This window comes from Lolium perenne, chromosome 3 (assembly GCF_019359855.2).
Source record: "Lolium perenne isolate Kyuss_39 chromosome 3, Kyuss_2.0, whole genome shotgun sequence".
In the NCBI taxonomy this organism is placed as follows: domain Eukaryota; kingdom Viridiplantae; phylum Streptophyta; class Magnoliopsida; order Poales; family Poaceae; genus Lolium; species Lolium perenne.
The window spans coordinates 257,982,999-257,999,934 of record NC_067246.2 but is presented as its reverse complement, the minus strand read 5'-3'; the positions used below and the strand labels follow the sequence as shown (position 1 = coordinate 257,999,934).

The 16,936-nt window shown below is 43.7% G+C and overlaps 1 protein-coding gene across 1 annotated transcript; it reads left to right on the top strand.

The window, feature by feature from the left end:
* The first annotated feature begins 663 nt into the window (after positions 1–663).
* Positions 664–2,920, top strand: LOC127340133 (putative F-box/LRR-repeat protein At4g15060). The gene is made up of 3 exons (XM_051365910.1): positions 664–1,704; positions 2,405–2,605; positions 2,708–2,920. The coding sequence occupies exons 1-3, from the start codon at positions 664–666 to the stop codon at positions 2,918–2,920; spliced, it is 1,455 nt and encodes a 484-aa protein (XP_051221870.1).
* The last annotated feature ends 14,016 nt before the right edge of the window (positions 2,921–16,936 follow it).

The window sequence follows — 16,936 nt, the reverse complement described above, 5'->3', positions numbered from 1 at the left end:
GATTGCTTCGGTCTCCTCCCACACACACAAGCACTACCTCACGAAAACTTGAAGGGGTTAGTTTTTCGAGTGTCTTCTTCTTTTAACCCATAAAAACCCATATCAAGCTCTATATACTCTCATATAGATTTACTAGGTGTACTCAATGTTCCTACCAGCCGGCTGACGGAATATTTTACCCATGAACATTTCGGTTTTCAGCGTACACTATTACTTGCGCGTCTGACTACTGAATAATATAGACTTAAACGAACCGTACTTACGTCTTTTTGTTCACTTTTAATCATTACACCCTAGTTACCAAGAGGTATGAAGATCCTGGCCGTTTCAGGTCAGCAAAGTTTAAAGGAGGGGGGACCGAAGCAAAAGTAAAACTAGTTCTCATTCGATCAAGAACTAGTCACATCCTAAAAGAAAAATGAATTTGAACACGAACCAGGTTGCAGGCCGATATTCCCTGTTCGTTGTTCTGCCGCCACTTGCGTTCATAAAAACTCTACACAAGTCAGGAATCAACTTTCTCCTTACACTATCCGTCTACAAGATCCATACGGAGTAGGAGTACTAAAGAAATCCGTACTTTGAGTAATTCGAATAAATACAAAGTTGCCGGTGCGCTGAGCAGGCATAGCTCAGGCCTCGCCGCAAGGGAAACGATCGACGATGGACTCAAAAACAGTAATCCACGGTGCCGGTCCCAGTCCCGGCGTTACGCTCGACGAGGATAGGATCAGCACCCTTCCCGACCACCTGCTCCAGCACATCTTGAGCTTCATGCGGACCCACGATGCCGTCCGCACGAGCGTGCTCTCGCCGCGGTGGCGGCATGTCTGGACCGGGATCCCGACCTTCGCCTTCTCGCTCTCGGGCGACACTGCAAGGTTAGCCGACTCGGTGGACAAGGTGCTCGCCCTTAGTCGCACCTACCGCGTCGATGTACTCGACATATCCATCAGGCATCCTCTGCACATGGCCCGTGCAAACGTGTGGCTTCGGCAGGCCGTGGAACGTGTCCATGGAAACATCAGCATCAGCTTCTTCCCTTCGGCGCCGGCTGCTGACCCGATCGTGCTGGACTTGCCATGCGGCGGAAGGACTAGGGCTTTGTCGATCGTCTTCTCCGATAACTGTATCGGAACCCTTAGAGTGCCGCCGGCATCCTCTGCAGTGGCCAGCTCGTTGACGGAGTTGAAGCTGAAGTTCCTGTGGCTCGACGGCAGCAGATTCTCGGATTGTGTGTCATCCTGCTGCCCTCACCTAAGAAAGCTCATCCTACATACCGTTGGTGATGTGGATCCCCTGAGACTATGTAACGACGCCCTAGAAGATGTTGATCTTGACTCCGCCCCAGAGGGCTGCCTCCAACAGCTGCAGGTGTCGTCTCGCAACCTTCGCCGCCTACGAATCAATATCCTCTTCTCGCCAGCGACTAGATTCAGTGAAGTGCACGATGGCAGCAAGGTTGCCAGTTTCCGCACTCCACGACTAGAGGATCTCGTCTGGAATACCAGCGCATCTATGCACCCGAGCAGGGTTGAGTTCGCGGACAGCTTGGCCACGGTTCGCCGCCTTGACGTCATGCTATTTACCCACGCCTGGGTGGACGACGCCGACTTCTACCACAACAAACTCACCGTATGGCTTCTTCAACACTGTAGTGGCGTCCGCCGCCTTGAAGTCTCCCTCTGGAATTCTGCCCCCGACGTAAGTACACATGCTTACCAACCCATTTAGCACTTTGCTAGGATGGCTAGATTTATATTTTCTTCCTTTCCATGCGGACTTATTCATTTAATTGGTTAAAACATGTTCATAGCTAGATATTAATATTGTACTCCCTTCGCTCCATAATATATAGGAACCTCCAAATGGAAGCAGAGCTACATGTAGCCCTTTAACTTTAAGAACTTAAAATATATAGGAGTATTTCTCAAAAAAATCTAGAAAAGGTTCTGAATGTAGCCAATGATTTATAGCATCAACGGTCAAAATCTCAGCACAAACTATTTGTATTGTAGGCTACACAAAAATAACAAAAATGTGGATCCAAATATAGTGAATAACGCACATTTCAAAACTTTAAAAATTATCAGATTTTCTTATTTTTTGTGTATCTTAGAAGGTCTTCACATCGAAATATTGCACGCTTGTAGGATACATCACCGACTACATCCAAACTATGCTCCAATTATTTTTGATGATTTTGTTTTTGAAGATAAAGGACTACTAGCCTGGCCTCCATGTATCCACACACTTGTAATAACATCTTGTATTATGGGAGGAAACACTTCTCGGTAGTATATATTTAGAAGTAGCAGATACATAGGTTAGAGCATCATTGATGTTGTTATTATATATTATTATGTACATGTTTTATTTTTAACCTACCATATCTATATTGCAGCCCATGGAGGTTCTTGGTGTACTCGACGAGGCGTCGTTGACACAGTACGAGGATCTGATGGTAGATGTACCCCAGCTTAGCAGTGTCACCAACCTAAGTGTGATCACCCTATTGGATCATCACGAGTACGGAGCCAGTATAACAACGCTACTCTCTAGATGCAATTACATAGAGACACTATTCATCGATGTCAAAAGAAAGGTAAGCTTGCCGCCAGGTCTTACTAGCATATACTTTCCTTCGTCCCATAGGTAATTAAGAATATGACCGGTGTGTTACCTGTACACAAACTTCTGATTCCAGAGGTTCGAGCTTAATTACTACGCTTGCGTAGATGCAACAATGTGCTGGTGCAACTGTCCTGAGAACTGGAGAATGCAGAAGCTGCGCCTCGACTTTCTTTGGAAAATCGATTTCCTTGGCTTCGCTAGGAGCACTGGGTGGATGGCCGACCTCGCCGGACTGCTGCGTTTTTCAAGACCAAGGGTGCTAATGAGGGTCATATCCTGTTATTGAAGATATTATAAAGCCCGTATGTTGCTATGGGTTACTTATAATCTTCATCTCACATGTTAGGTCAAATAAACCCATTACCCACTTGTACACATATAATGGTTGATGTGCTTAATTGAGAATACGTTGTGCATAAGCGTACGCCCACATGACATGATCGAGGTTGGAGAATGGAAATCGAAAGCACCGTCGATGCCTCCGCCTCGTAGACACCACACACTTACCTGATAAAATGGCCGGCCAGAAAAGCGATGAGATGCAACAATGAGAGTTTAATGCAACCACATTATTATTAGGATACTCTCTACCCTATACCTAGTTTAACAAAATAAAATAACTTACCTGACAACATTATCAAGATAATGTAGAAAAATATCACTGAGGAGGGTAGAGTGTACTCTAATATTGCATTGAGAGAACAAAAATAAACAGGTCGACGTTGTATTTGTTTCTCCCTTGCACCAATTAATTTTGCACCCAAGCAAATGACCACCCAAATGACCAAACCCACACACCATCTGACATCGAGATTGGCATAGATTGGCACAAATAGTTACTCGATTAATATAATAAATGAATTAGCGCATAGGCTGGTATCCGATAATTAATTGTGCATAGGCTGCTACCCGATAATTAACGCGTAGCTGGCTACTCTACGGACAACCACCGGCAGTATGACCATGATGTATCTCTCGTTGGCTTCTATTGCCTAGGGTGCGTTTGTTAGCCTGCACGGTGATATGTACAATGCATGGGTTGAGAAAGATTCTTTTTTAGGTGGACTACCAAATAACAAGGATTCAAAACAACCTACAACACGAACCTCAAAGCACCAAAAAAGGACTCTCAGCTAGGTTCCACTGCTACGTCCGAATCGGGTGTTCCTCCGGAGCAAGGCCCGTTGGAAATTAAAACGCGTGAAGATTCACCTTGATTTCAAGGTCAGTTATTCGGTCCTCACATGGTAGCCTCACATGCATATACATAATACAGCCACAAGTAAACAGCCAGCATATAATCTTTTCACCGCCCACCAATTATAGCCCCAGACTACCAAACGAAATGGCAACTACTGTAGGATAACGTTGCATAGAAAACAAAAATTTTCCTACGGCGAACACGCAATCCAAGCCAAGATGCAATCTAGAAGACGGTAGCAACGAGGGGGTATCGAGTCTCACCCTTGAAGAGATTCCAAAGCCTACAAGATGAGGCTCTTGTTGCTGCGGTAGACGATCACTTGCCGCTTGCAAAAGCGCGTAGAAGATCTTGATCACGATCGGTTCCGGCGCCACGAACGGGCAGCACCTCCGTACTCGGTCACACGTTCGGTTGTTGATGAAGACGACGTCCACCTCCCGTTCCAGCGGGCAGCGGAAGTAGTAGCTCCTCTTGAATCCGACAGCACGACGGCGTGGTGTCGGTGGCGGTGAAGAAGTCCGGCGGAGCTTCGCTAAGCTACGCGGGAGATATGGAGGAGAGGGGGGCGGCTAGGGTTTGGGAGGGGGTGGCCGGCCACTTCAATGGGGCGGCCAGCTTGTGGTCTTGGGGTGGCCGGCCCCCTCCCTTGGCCCCTCATTATATAGGTGGATCCCCAAGTGTTGGTGTCCAAGTCTTCGAATAAGACCCGAACCAAAAACCTACCATAAGAGGGGGAAACCTTGCCCAACTAGGACTCCCACCAAAGGTGGGGTTTCCACCTCCCATGTGGGGGGGTGGCCGGCCCCCTAAGGGGGAGTCCACTTGGGACTCCTCCCCCACTAGGGTTGGCCGGCTATGGAGGTGGAGTCCCATGTGGACTCCACCTTCCTTGGTGGTTTCTTCCGGACTTTTCTAGAACCTTCTAGAACCTTCCATAGAACCTTCCGCGACATTTTAATTCACATAAAATGACATCCTATATATGAATCTTATTCTCCGGACCATTCCGGAACTCCTCGTGATGTCCGGGATCTCATCCGGGACTCCGAACAAATATTCGAACTCCATTCCATATTCAAGTACTACCATTTCAACATCCAACTTTAAGTGTGTCACCCTACGGTTCGTGAACTATGCGGACATGGTTGAGTACTTACTCCGACCAATAACCAATAGCGGGATCTGGAGATCCATAATGGCTCCCACATATTCAACGATGACTTTAGTGATCGAATGAACCATTTACATATAATACCAATTCCCTTTGTCTCGCGATATTTTACTTGTCCGAGGTTTGATCTTCGGTATCACTCTATACCTTGTTCAACCTCGTCTCCTGACAAGTACTCTTTACTCGTACCGTGGTATGTGGTCTCTTATGAACTCATTCATATGCTTGCAAGACATTAGACGACATTCCACCGAGAGGGCCCAGAGTATATCTATCCATCATCGGGATGGACAAATCCCACTGTTGATCCATATGCCTCAACTCATACTTTCCGGATACTTAATCCCACCTTTATAGCCACCCATTTACGCAGTGGTGTTTGGTGTAATCAAAGTACTTTTCCGGTATAAGTGATTTACATGATCTCATGGTCATAAGGACTAGGTAACTATGTATCGAAAGCTTATAGCAAATAACTTAATGACGAGATCTTATGCTACGCTTAATTGGGTGTGTCCATTACATCATTCATACAATGACATAATCTTGTTATTAATAACATCCAATGTTCATGATTATGAAACTAATCATCCATTAACCAACAAGCTAGTTTAAGAGGCATACTAGGGACTTCTTGTTTGTCTACATATCACACATGTATTAATGTTTCGGTTAATACAATTATAGCATGATATATAAACATTTATCATAAACATAAAGATATAAATAATAACCACTTTATTATTGCCTCTAGGGCATATCTCCTTCAGTCTCCCACTTGCACTAGAGTCAATAATCTAGATTACATCGTAATATACCTAACACCCATGGCATTCTGGTGTTGGTCATGCTTTGCCCTAGGGAGAGCTTTAGTCAACGGATCTACTACATTCAGATCAGTGTGTACTTTGCAAATCTTTACTTCTCCATCTTCGATGTACTCGCGAGTCGAGTGGTAACGCAGCTTGATATGCTTCAGCCTCTTGTGTGACCTTGGCTCTTGTGCATTGGCGATGGCACCCATGTTATCACAGTAAATGATTAATGGGTCCAATGCACTAGGAACCACACCGAGCTCTACAATGAACCTCTTCATCCATACCGCTTCTGATGAAGCCTCTGAAGCCGCTATGTACTCTGATTCTGTTGAAGACTTCGCCACCGTGCACTGCTTCGAGCTTGCCCAGCTTACTGCAGCACCATTCAATATAAACAAGTACCCAGATTGTGACTTAGAGTCATCAGGATCAGTGTTCCAACTTGCATCGGTGTAACCGTTTACAACGAGCTCTTGGTCACCTCCATAACAAAGAAACATATCCTTAGTTCTTTTCAAGTACTTCAGGATATTCTTGACCGCTGTCCAGTGTTCCATTCCTGGATCACTTTGATATCTGCTAGTCAAACTAACAGCATGTGCTATATCCGGTCTAGTACATAGCATGGCATACATGATAGATCCTACTGCCGAGTCATAGGGGATATTACTCATCCTTTCTCTTTCTTCTGCCGTAGCCGGTCCTTGAGTCTTACTCAATACCTTGCCTGGTAACATAGGTAAGAACCCTTTCTTACTTTCGTCCATTCTAAACTTCTTTAGAATCTTGTCCAGATATGTACTCTGTGATAGCCCTATTAGGCGTCTTGATTTATCTCTATAAATCTTGATGCCTAATATATACGATGTTTCACCAAGGTCTTTCATTGAAAAACTATTATTCAAATAACCTTTAACACTGCTTAATAGTTCTATATCATTCCCGATCAATAATATGTCATCTACATATAATATCAGGAATGCTACAGAGCTCCCACTCACTTTCTTGTAAATACAGGCCTCTCCATGACACTGTATAAACCCGAAGTCTTTGATCACCTTATCAAAACGTCGGTTCCAACTTCTTGATGCTTGCTTCAGTCCATAGATTGAACGCTGAAGTTTGCATACTTTGTCAGCATTTTTTAGGATCGACAAAACCTTTGGGTTGTACCATATACAACTCTTCCTCAATGTCTCCATTAAGGAATGTTGTTTTGACATCCATCTGCCAAATCTCATAATCGAAAAATGCAGCTATTGCTAACAAAATCCTCACAGATTTTAGCTTCGCTACAGGTGAGAAAGTCTCATCGTAGTCAACTCCTTGAATTTGTCGGAAACCCTTTGCGACAAGTCGAGCTTTATAGACAGTAATATTACCATCAGCACCTGTTTTTCTCTTGAAGATCCATTTATTTTCGACAGCCTTTCGGCTATCAGGTAAGTCTACCAAAGTCCATACTTTGTTATCATACATGGATCCCATTTCGGATTTCATGGCTTCTTGCCATTTGTTGGAATCTGGGCTCATCATCGCTTCTTCATACGTCGCAGGGTCCTCATCATTGTTATCCACAATCATGATATTTAGACAAGGATCATACCAATCAGGAGTGGCACGTTCCCTTATCGATCTGCGAGGTTCAGTAGTTTCCTCGTTCGAAGTTTCATGATCATTATCATTAGCTTCCTCTGTTGCCGGTGTAGGCGGTACAGGTACAACTTCCGATCTTGCGCTACTCGATCCAACGAGTATAGATTCATCAATCTCATCGAGTTCTACTTTTCTTCCAGTCACTTCTTTAGTGAGAAATTCTTTCTCAAGAAAGGTTCCGTTCTTAGCAACAAAGATTTTGCCTTCGGATCTGTGATAGAAAGTGTACCCTATAGTTTCCTTAGGGTATCCTATGAAGACGCATTTCTCCGCTTTGGGTTCTAGCTTGTCCGGTTGTAACTTCTTTACATAGGCTTCGCAACCCCAAACTTTCAGGAACGACAGCTTAGGTTTCTTGTTAAACCATAATTCATACGGTGTCGTTTCTACGGATTTTGATGGTGCTCTATTTAAAGTGAATGCGGCTGTCTCTAATGCATAACTCCAAAATGATAACGGCAAATCAGTAAGAGACATCATACTACGAACCATATCTAAGAGAGTTCGATTACGACGTTCGGACACACCGTTTCGTTGAGGTGTTCCCGGCAGTGTCAATTGTGAAAGTATTCCGCATTTCTTTAAATGCATGCCAAACTCATAACTCAGATATTCACCTCCACGATCAGATCGTAGAAATTTGATCTTCTTGTTACGTTGATTTTCTACTTCACTTTGAAATTCCTTAAACTTCTCGAAAGTTTCGGATTTATGTTTCATGAAATAGATATACCCATATCTACTCAGATCATCTGTGAAGGTTAGAACATAACGATAACCACCGCGATGCTACACTCATTGGTCCACATACATCGGTATGTATGATTTCCAATAAGTCGTAGCTCGCTCCATCATACCTGAGAAAATGGAGTCTTTGTCATTTTTCCCATTAGACATGCTTCGCATCTATCAAGTGACTCAAAGTCAAGTAATTCAAGTAATCCATCGGTATGGAGTTTCTTCATGCGTTTCACTCCAATATGACCAAGGCAGCGATTGCCACATATAAGTAGAATTATCATTTAATTTAATTCGCTTAGCATCAATGTTATGTATATGCGTATCACTACTATCGAGATCTAACAGAAATAAGCCATTCTTTTGTGGTGCTCGACCATAAAAGATATTATTCATAAAAATAGAACAACCATTATTCTCAGACTTGAATAAATAACCATCTTGCATTAAACAAGATCCAGATATAATGTTCATGCTCAACGCGGGTACAAAATAACAATTATTTAGGCTTAAAACTAATCCCGAAGGTAGATGTAGAGGAAGTGTGCCGACAGCGATCACATCGACTTTGGATCCATTTCCACCGCGCATCGTCACTTCATCTTTCAGTAGTCTTCGTTTATTCTTTAGTTCCTGTTTTGAGTTCTGAGATATGAGCAACCGAACCGGTATCAAATACCAGTACTAGAACGAGAACCGGTGAGATAAACATCTATAACATGTATATCAGATATACCTTCTTTCTTCTTCTTGACAAGGCCGCTCTTCGATCAGCCGGATACTTGGAGCAATTACGCTTCCGGTGTCCCTTCTCCTTGCGGTAATAGCACTCAGCATCGGGCTTAGGGCCGTTCTTAGGTTTCATAGGAGGCGTGGCAGCTTTCTTGCCACCCTTCTTGAATTTTCCCTTAGACTTGCCCTGTTTCTTGAAACCGGTGGTCTTGTTGACCATCAACACTTGGTGCTCTTTCTTGATCTCAATCTCGGCAGCTTTTAGCATGCCAAAGAGTTCGTGTAACTCCTTGTTCATGTTCTGCATATTGTAGTTCATCACAAAGTTCTTGTAACTTGGCGGCGGTGATTGAAGGACACGATTAATCCCAGTCTATTAGGAATCACTATTCCCAAGTCAGGAGTTTCTTCGCATGCCCGGTCATGGCGAGCATGTGCTCACTAACGGAGCTGCCTTCTTCCATCATACAATGAAGAAATGTTTCGATGCTTCATAGCATTCCACGGCCGCATGAGTCTCGAATATAGCTTTCAGCTCATTCATCAACTCATGAGGATCGTGGTGCTCAAAACGTTTTTGAAGATCGGATTCCGGACTGCACAGATGGCACACTGAACTTGAGAGTACCCGGTTTTCCGAGTCGCGTAAACAGCTTTTACTTCATCGGTTTCATCTTCTGCGGGAGGGTCACCTAGCGCTGCATCAAGCACAAATTGCAGATTTCCGCCGTAGAGGAAGATCCTCACATGACGGAACCGGTCGGTGAAGTTGCTACCGTTGCTCTTAAGTTTCTCTTTCTCTAGAACCGATTAAAATTGATTGGGGACGCCATCTCTACAACATATATTTGCAATAGTTTAGACTAAGTTTATGACAAATTGAGTTCAAATTTTAATTCAACATAATTAAAAATCTAAGTGAACTCCCACTCAAAACAATATCCCTCGCATTGTCTTAGTGATCACACGAACCAAATCCACCGCACCTAAACCCGATCATCACGAGAAAAGGTGTGACTTCAATGGCGAACACTCAAAGTGTTCATCATATCAACCATATGATTCATGCTCTACCTTTCGGTATCACGTGTTCCGAGACCATGTCTGTACATGCTAGGCTCGTCAAGGCCACCTTAGTATCCGCATGTGCAAAACTGTCTTGCACCCGTTGTATGCACTTGTTGATTCTATCACACCCGATCATCACGAGATGCTTCGAAACGACAAGTCTTGGCAACGGTGCTACTAAGGATGAACACTTTATTATCTTGAGATTTTAGTGAGGGATCATCTTATAATGCTACCGTCGCGATCTAAGCAAAATAAGATGCATAAAAAGGATTAACATCACATGCAGTTCATATGTGATATGATATGGCCCTTTTGTCTTTGCGCCTTTGATCTTCATCTCCAAAGCACGGACATGATCTCCATCATCTTCGGGCATGATCTCCATCATCGTCGGCGTAGCGTCAAGGTCAATGACGTCGTCTTCATGATTGTCCTCCATGTAGCAACTATAACAACTACTTTGAAATACTACTCAACATGAAATTTAAAGACAACCATAAGGCTCCTGCCGGTTGCCACAATACAATAATGATCATCTCATACATATTCATCATCACATTATGGCCATATCACATCACCAAACCCTGCAAAAACAAGTTAGACGTCTCTAATTTGGTTTGCATATTTTACGTGGTTTAGGGTTTTCGAGAGAGATCTAATCTACCTACGAACATGAACCACAACGTTGATACTAATGTTTTCAATAGAAGAGTAAATTGAATCTTTACTATAGTAGGAGAGACAGACACCCGCAAAGCCTCTTATGCAATACAAGTTGCATGTCAAACGAGGAACAAGTCTCATGAACGCGGTCATGTAAAGTTAGTCCGAGCCGCTTCATCCCACTATGCCATAAAGATGCAAAGTACTCAAACTAAAGATAACAAGAGCATCAACGCCCACAAACCATTGTGTTCTACTCGTGCAACCATCTATGCATAGACACGGCTCTGATACCACTGTAGGATAACGTTGCATAGAAAACAAAAATTTTCCTACGGCGAACACGCAATCCAAGCCAAGATGCAATCTATAAGACAGTAGCAAGGAGGGTATCGAGTCTCACCCTTGAAGAGATTCCAAAGCCTACAAGATGAGGCTCTTGTTGCTGCGGTAGACGATCACTTGCCGCTTCCAAAAGCGCGTAGAAGATCTTGATCACGATCGGTTCCGGCGCCACGAACGGGCAGCACCTCCGTACTCGGTCACACGTTCGGTTGTTGATGAAGACGACGTCCACCTCCCGTTCCAGCGGGCAGCGGAAGTAGTAGCTCCTCTTGAATCTGATAGCACGACGGCGTGGTGTCGGTGGCGGTGAAGAAGTCCGGCGGAGCTTCGCTAAGCTACGCGGGAGATATGGAGGAGAGGGGGGCGGCTAGGGTTTGGGAGGGGGTGGCCAGCCACTTCAATGGGGCGGCCAGCTTGTGGTCTTGGGGTGGCCGGCCCCCTCCCTTGGCCCCTCATTATATAGGTGGATCCCCAAGTGTTGGTGTCCAAGTCTTCGAATAAGACCCGAACCAAAAACCTACCATAAGAGGGGGAAACCTTGCCCAACTAGGACTCCCACCAAAGGTGGGGTTCCCACCTCCCATGTGGGGGGGTGGCCGGTCCCCCTAAGGGGGAGTCCACTTGGGACTCCTCCCCCACTAGGGTTGGCCGGCCATGGAGGTGGAGTCCCATGTGGACTCCACCTTCCTTGGTGGTTTCTTCCGGACTTTTCTAGAACCTTCTAGAACCTTCCATAGAACCTTCCGCGACATTTTAATTCACATAAAATGACATCCTATATATGAATCTTATTCTCCGGACCATTCCGGAACTCCTCGTGATGTCCGGGATCTCATCCGGGACTCCGAACAAATATTCGAACTCCATTCCATATTCAAGTACTACCATTTCAACATCCAACTTTAAGTGTGTCACCCTACGGTTCGTGAACTATGCGGACATGGTTGAGTACTTACTCCGACCAATAACCAATAGCGGGATCTAGAGATCCATAATGGCTCCCACATATTCAACGATGACTTTAGTGATCGAATGAACCATTTACATATAATACCAATTCCCTTTGTCTCGCGATATTTTACTTGTCCGAGGTTTGATCTTCGGTATCACTCTATACCTTGTTCAACCTCGTCTCCTGACAAGTACTCTTTACTCGTACCGTGGTATGTGGTCTCTTATGAACTCATTCATATGCTTGCAAGACATTAGACGACATTCCACCGAGAGGGCCCAGAGTATATCTATCCGTCATCGGGATGGACAAATCCCACTGTTGATCCATATGCCTCAACTCATACTTTCCGGATACTTAATCCCACCTTTATAGCCACCCATTTACACAGTGGTGTTTGGTGTAATCAAAGTACCTTTCCGGTATAAGTGATTTACATGATCTCATGGTCATAAGGACTAGGTAACTATGTATCGAAAGCTTATAGCAAATAACTTAATGACGAGATCTTATGCTACGCTTAATTGGGTGTGTCCATTACATCATTCATACAATGACATAATCTTGTTATTAATAACATCCAATGTTCATGATTATGAAACTAATCATCCATTAACCAACAAGCTAGTTTAAGAGGCATACTAGGGACTTCTTGTTTGTCTACATATCACACATGTATTAATGTTTCGGTTAATACAATTATAGCATGATATATAAACATTTATCATAAACATAAAGATATAAATAATAACCACTTTATTATTGCCTCTAGGGCATATCTCCTTCAACTACATCTTTTACATCGTTCCGAACGGACCAAACTCTATAGGGCCAAGAAACGTGCGTTGTTTTAGAGCCTGACTACATGGGCCCAATCTACCAAACACTCCCCTAGTTTCCATGAACGCGAGGATAGCGAACAACATGAGGGATAGCTTAGCTCGTCCAGATGGCACAGTGACCGAGGATCATCAGGAGATGATGATGCTGACTCGGGAGTTCTATGATGGTTTATACACATCAGAGGGTACAAGAGGAATGGATGAGGTCCTTGCTTCAGTCCCGATAAAAGTTACTTCACAGATGAATTTAAATCTGTTAGCACCGTTTGAGGATACGGAAATTAAGTCAGCACTTTTCCAGATGTACCCGACCAAGGCGTCGGGACCTGACGGGTTTCCCGCACATTTTTTCCAAGGCCATTGGGATCTTTGTGGTGAGGAGGTCACTCGGGCTGTTCTGCGAATTCTTCGTGGTGAGGATAGCCCAGAAGTGATAAATAAAACCTTCGTTGTGCTAATCCCCAAGGTAGCTTAACCGGAAGAGTTGGGGCAATTTAGACCCATTAGTCTATGCAATGTAATCTACAAAATTGCTTCAAAGGTCCTCGCCAATAGATTGAAGATGATTCTTCCTAAGATCATCTCTGAGGAGCAATCGACATTTGTGCCAGGGAGACTGATCACAGACAATATAATTACAGCTTATGAGTGTTTGCACTTTATGAAGATAAATGAATCTAAAAAACATCAACACTGTGCTCTAAAGCTGGACATGCGCAAAGCATATGACCGTGTGGAGTGGAGGTATTTACGTGCAATTATGCTTCACATGGGCTTTCATGACCGATGGGTGCACTTGATCATGAGATTTGTTATACTGTAATCCAAATTCATATACTAAAGGGAGGCTAACTTCTGACGAGCGGAGCGAGGCCCGTCGCCGGAGGCTTGGGCCGATATGTCGTGCCCTACAGGGACGCCTGCGGGGGGCGGCAGCCCCCGCGGTACGGATCGTTGCCACCGTCTATACATATTCCCTGTAAGCCGCCGCTAGGGTTTCATCGCATCATTGTACACCCACGGCGTTTGTAAACACCACCGAAATAGTGAAGTTTTGCTGGCTGGCACCCGTGGTTTTTCCCTTGTGTGTTGCAAGGGTTTTCCACGTTAAAATCTCGTGTCCCCTGCAGTGTTTTCCTTTTGTGTGTGTGTTCAGTTCTTATGAGTCTGTGCAGAGTGGAGATTTTGTGCGTGTGGGGAATGACAACCAGTGCAGCATTGTTGGCATTGGTTCTGTTCAGATCAAGACCCATGATGGGATGACACGCACGTTGACAGGAGTGAAACACATACCCTCCATGGCGAGGAATTTGATCTCTTTGAGTACGCTTGATTGTGACGGGTACAAGTACAAAGGTGGGAACAAACTTTTGAAGGTATCATCAGGTTCTCTCATTATTATGATTGGTGATATGAATTCTGCGAAATTATATGTCCTTAGAGGTAGCACTTTGCCTGGTATTGCTGCTGCTGTTAGTTCTGATGAATCTAGTAAGACTAACCTTTGGCATAAGCGTCTTGGACATATGAGTGAGCTTGGCATGGCAGAATTGGCAAAGAGAGAGCTAATTGATGGCTGCGATTTAGGTAAGCTTGAGTTCCGTGAGCACTGCATCTTTGGTAAGCATAAAAGACTAAAATTTAATGCTTTCGTTCATACCACCAAAGGCATTTTAGATTATGTACACGCTGATGTTTGGGGTCCGTCCCGTAGAACTTCTAATGGTGGTGCTAATTACATGCTTACTATTATTGATGATTACTCAAGGAAAGTTTGGCCATATTTCCTGAAACATAAATCTGATGTTTTTAATGCTTTTAAGAAGTGGAAAGTTATGGTAGAAACCCAAACTGAAAAGAAGGTTAAGATACTCCGTACTGACAATGGTATGGAATTTTGTTCAAATGAATTTGATGAGTTTTGCAGCAATGATGGGATGGTAAGACATCATACCATTCCATACACCCCTCAACAGAATGGCGTGGCTGAACGCATGAATAGGACCATTATTTCGAGGGCTCGCTGCATGTTATCTAATGCAAAGATGCATAGAAGTTTTTGGGCTGAAGCAGCCTCCACCGCATGTTATCTCATCAACAGGTCACCTTCTGTTCCACTTGATAAGAAAACTCCAATTGAGGTATGGTCTGGTTTGCCTGCTGATTATTCAGATTTGAGAGTTTTTGGTTGCACTGCTTACGCTCATGTTGATAATGGAAAGTTGGAGCCAAGGGCTGTTAAGTGCATCTTCCTTGGTTATGGTTCAGGAGTTAAGGCATATAGATTATGGAATCCTGAAACTAAGAAAATTGTGTTGAGCAGGAATGTCGTTTTTAATGAGGCGGTTATGTTTAATGATAGTTCGTCTACTGATATTTCTGATGCTATTGATTCTCCTGATGTTTCTGATGATGAGCAGCACATAATTGGCGTGCAGGTGGAGCACGCAAAGGAGAATGAAAATGTGGTTCCTGAAACCAACAATGATGATAATTATGTTCCATCTTCACCACCTATTGCTCAGCGACAAGGACGGTCTATTGCTGCTGACCGCCCTAAGAGAAATATTACACCTCCTACCCGATTAATTCAAGAATGTGATATTGTTGATTATGCTTTGAGTTGTGCTGAACAGGTGGAGCATGATATTGAACCAGCTACATATAATGAAGCCATTGCTTCGGTTGATAAAGAGAAGTGGGTAGGTGCGATGCAAGAAGAGATGCAATCGCTTGAGAAGAATGGCACATGGGATGTTGTGCACTTGCCTAAACAAAAGAAGGATGTCCGCTGCAAGTGGATATTTAAAAGAAAGGAAGGTTTGTCTCCTAATGAGCCTCCACGGTTTAAGGCAAGGTTAGTAGCAAAAGGTTTCAGTCAAATTCCAGGTGTTGATTATAATGATGTATTCTCCCCGGTTGTGAAGCATAGTTCTATTCGTGCTTTCTTTGGTATTGTTGCTATGCATGATCTTGAGCTTGAGCAGCTAGATGTAAAGACTGCTTTTCTGCATGGTGAGTTGGAGGAGGAGATATATATGGACCAACCTGAAGGTTATGTTGTGCCTGGTAAGGAGGATCTTGTTTGCAAATTAAAGAGGTCCCTTTATGGTCTGAAACAGAAAGGTTTGATTCATTTATGCTTACACATGGTTTTGAGAGATCTCAGTATGATAGTTGTGTGTATATCAAGTTTGTTAATGGATCACCTATTTATCTGCTGCTATATGTTGGTGATATGTTGATTGCTGCCAAGAGCATGAAAGAGATCACTATTTTAAAGAATCAATTAAGTAGTGAGTTTGAGATGAAGGATCTTGGTCCTGCTAAGAAAATACTAGGCATGGAAATTAAAAGGGACAGAAAGTCTAGTTTGTTGTTTCTTAGTCAGGAAAAGTACATTGAGAAAGTTCTTCATCGTTTTAATATGCATGATGCAAAGTCAGTTACTACTCCTATTGCTTCTCATTTCAAGTTGTCAGCTTTGCAATGTCCTAGCTCTGAAGATGATATTGAGTACATGTCTCGAGTTCCCTATTCTAGTGCTGTTGGTTCCTTGATGTATGCCATGGTTTGTTCACGTCCTGATCTGTCATATGCTATGAGTTTGGTCAGTCGATACATGGCTAATCCTGGTAAAGAACATTGGAAAGCTGTTCAGTGGATTTTCAGGTACCTTCGCGGCACATCAAAAGCTTGCTTGAGGTTTGACAGATTGGTGAGGGGCTCGCCGGATATGTGGATTCAGATTATCTTTGGCGATTTGGATAAGAGAAGGTTCCTCACAGGTTATGTGTTTCTTGTTGGTGGATGTCTTTGTTAGCTGGAAGGCTACTTTGCAGGATGTTGTTGCACAATCTACTACTGAGGCTGAGTACATGGCTATTGCTGAGGCAGGTAAAGAGGTTGTTTGGCTGAAAGGTTTATATGCTGAGCTTTGTGGAGATAATTCTTGCATTAAGTTCTTCAAAGGATGACAACGTGCTATTTATCGTACTAAAGATCAGATGTACCATGAGAGGACAAAGCACATTGATATTAAGTACCACGCAATCAGAGATGTGGTTGCAAAAGGTAAAGTGAAGGTATGCAAGATTAGTACTCATGATA

What these genes read in the sequence shown, in the direction of transcription:
- LOC127340133 (XM_051365910.1), top strand. Translation starts at nt 664, where the DNA reads ATGGACTCAAAAACAGTAATCCACGGTGCCGGTCCCAGTCCCGGCGTT. An exon ending in TCTGGAATTCTGCCCCCGAC is followed by an intron (nt 1,705 to 2,404) that starts GTAAGTACACAT and finishes TCTATATTGCAG; the next exon opens with CCCATGGAGGTTCTTGGTGT. An exon ending in TCATCGATGTCAAAAGAAAG is followed by an intron (nt 2,606 to 2,707) that starts GTAAGCTTGCCG and finishes TTCTGATTCCAG; the next exon opens with AGGTTCGAGCTTAATTACTA.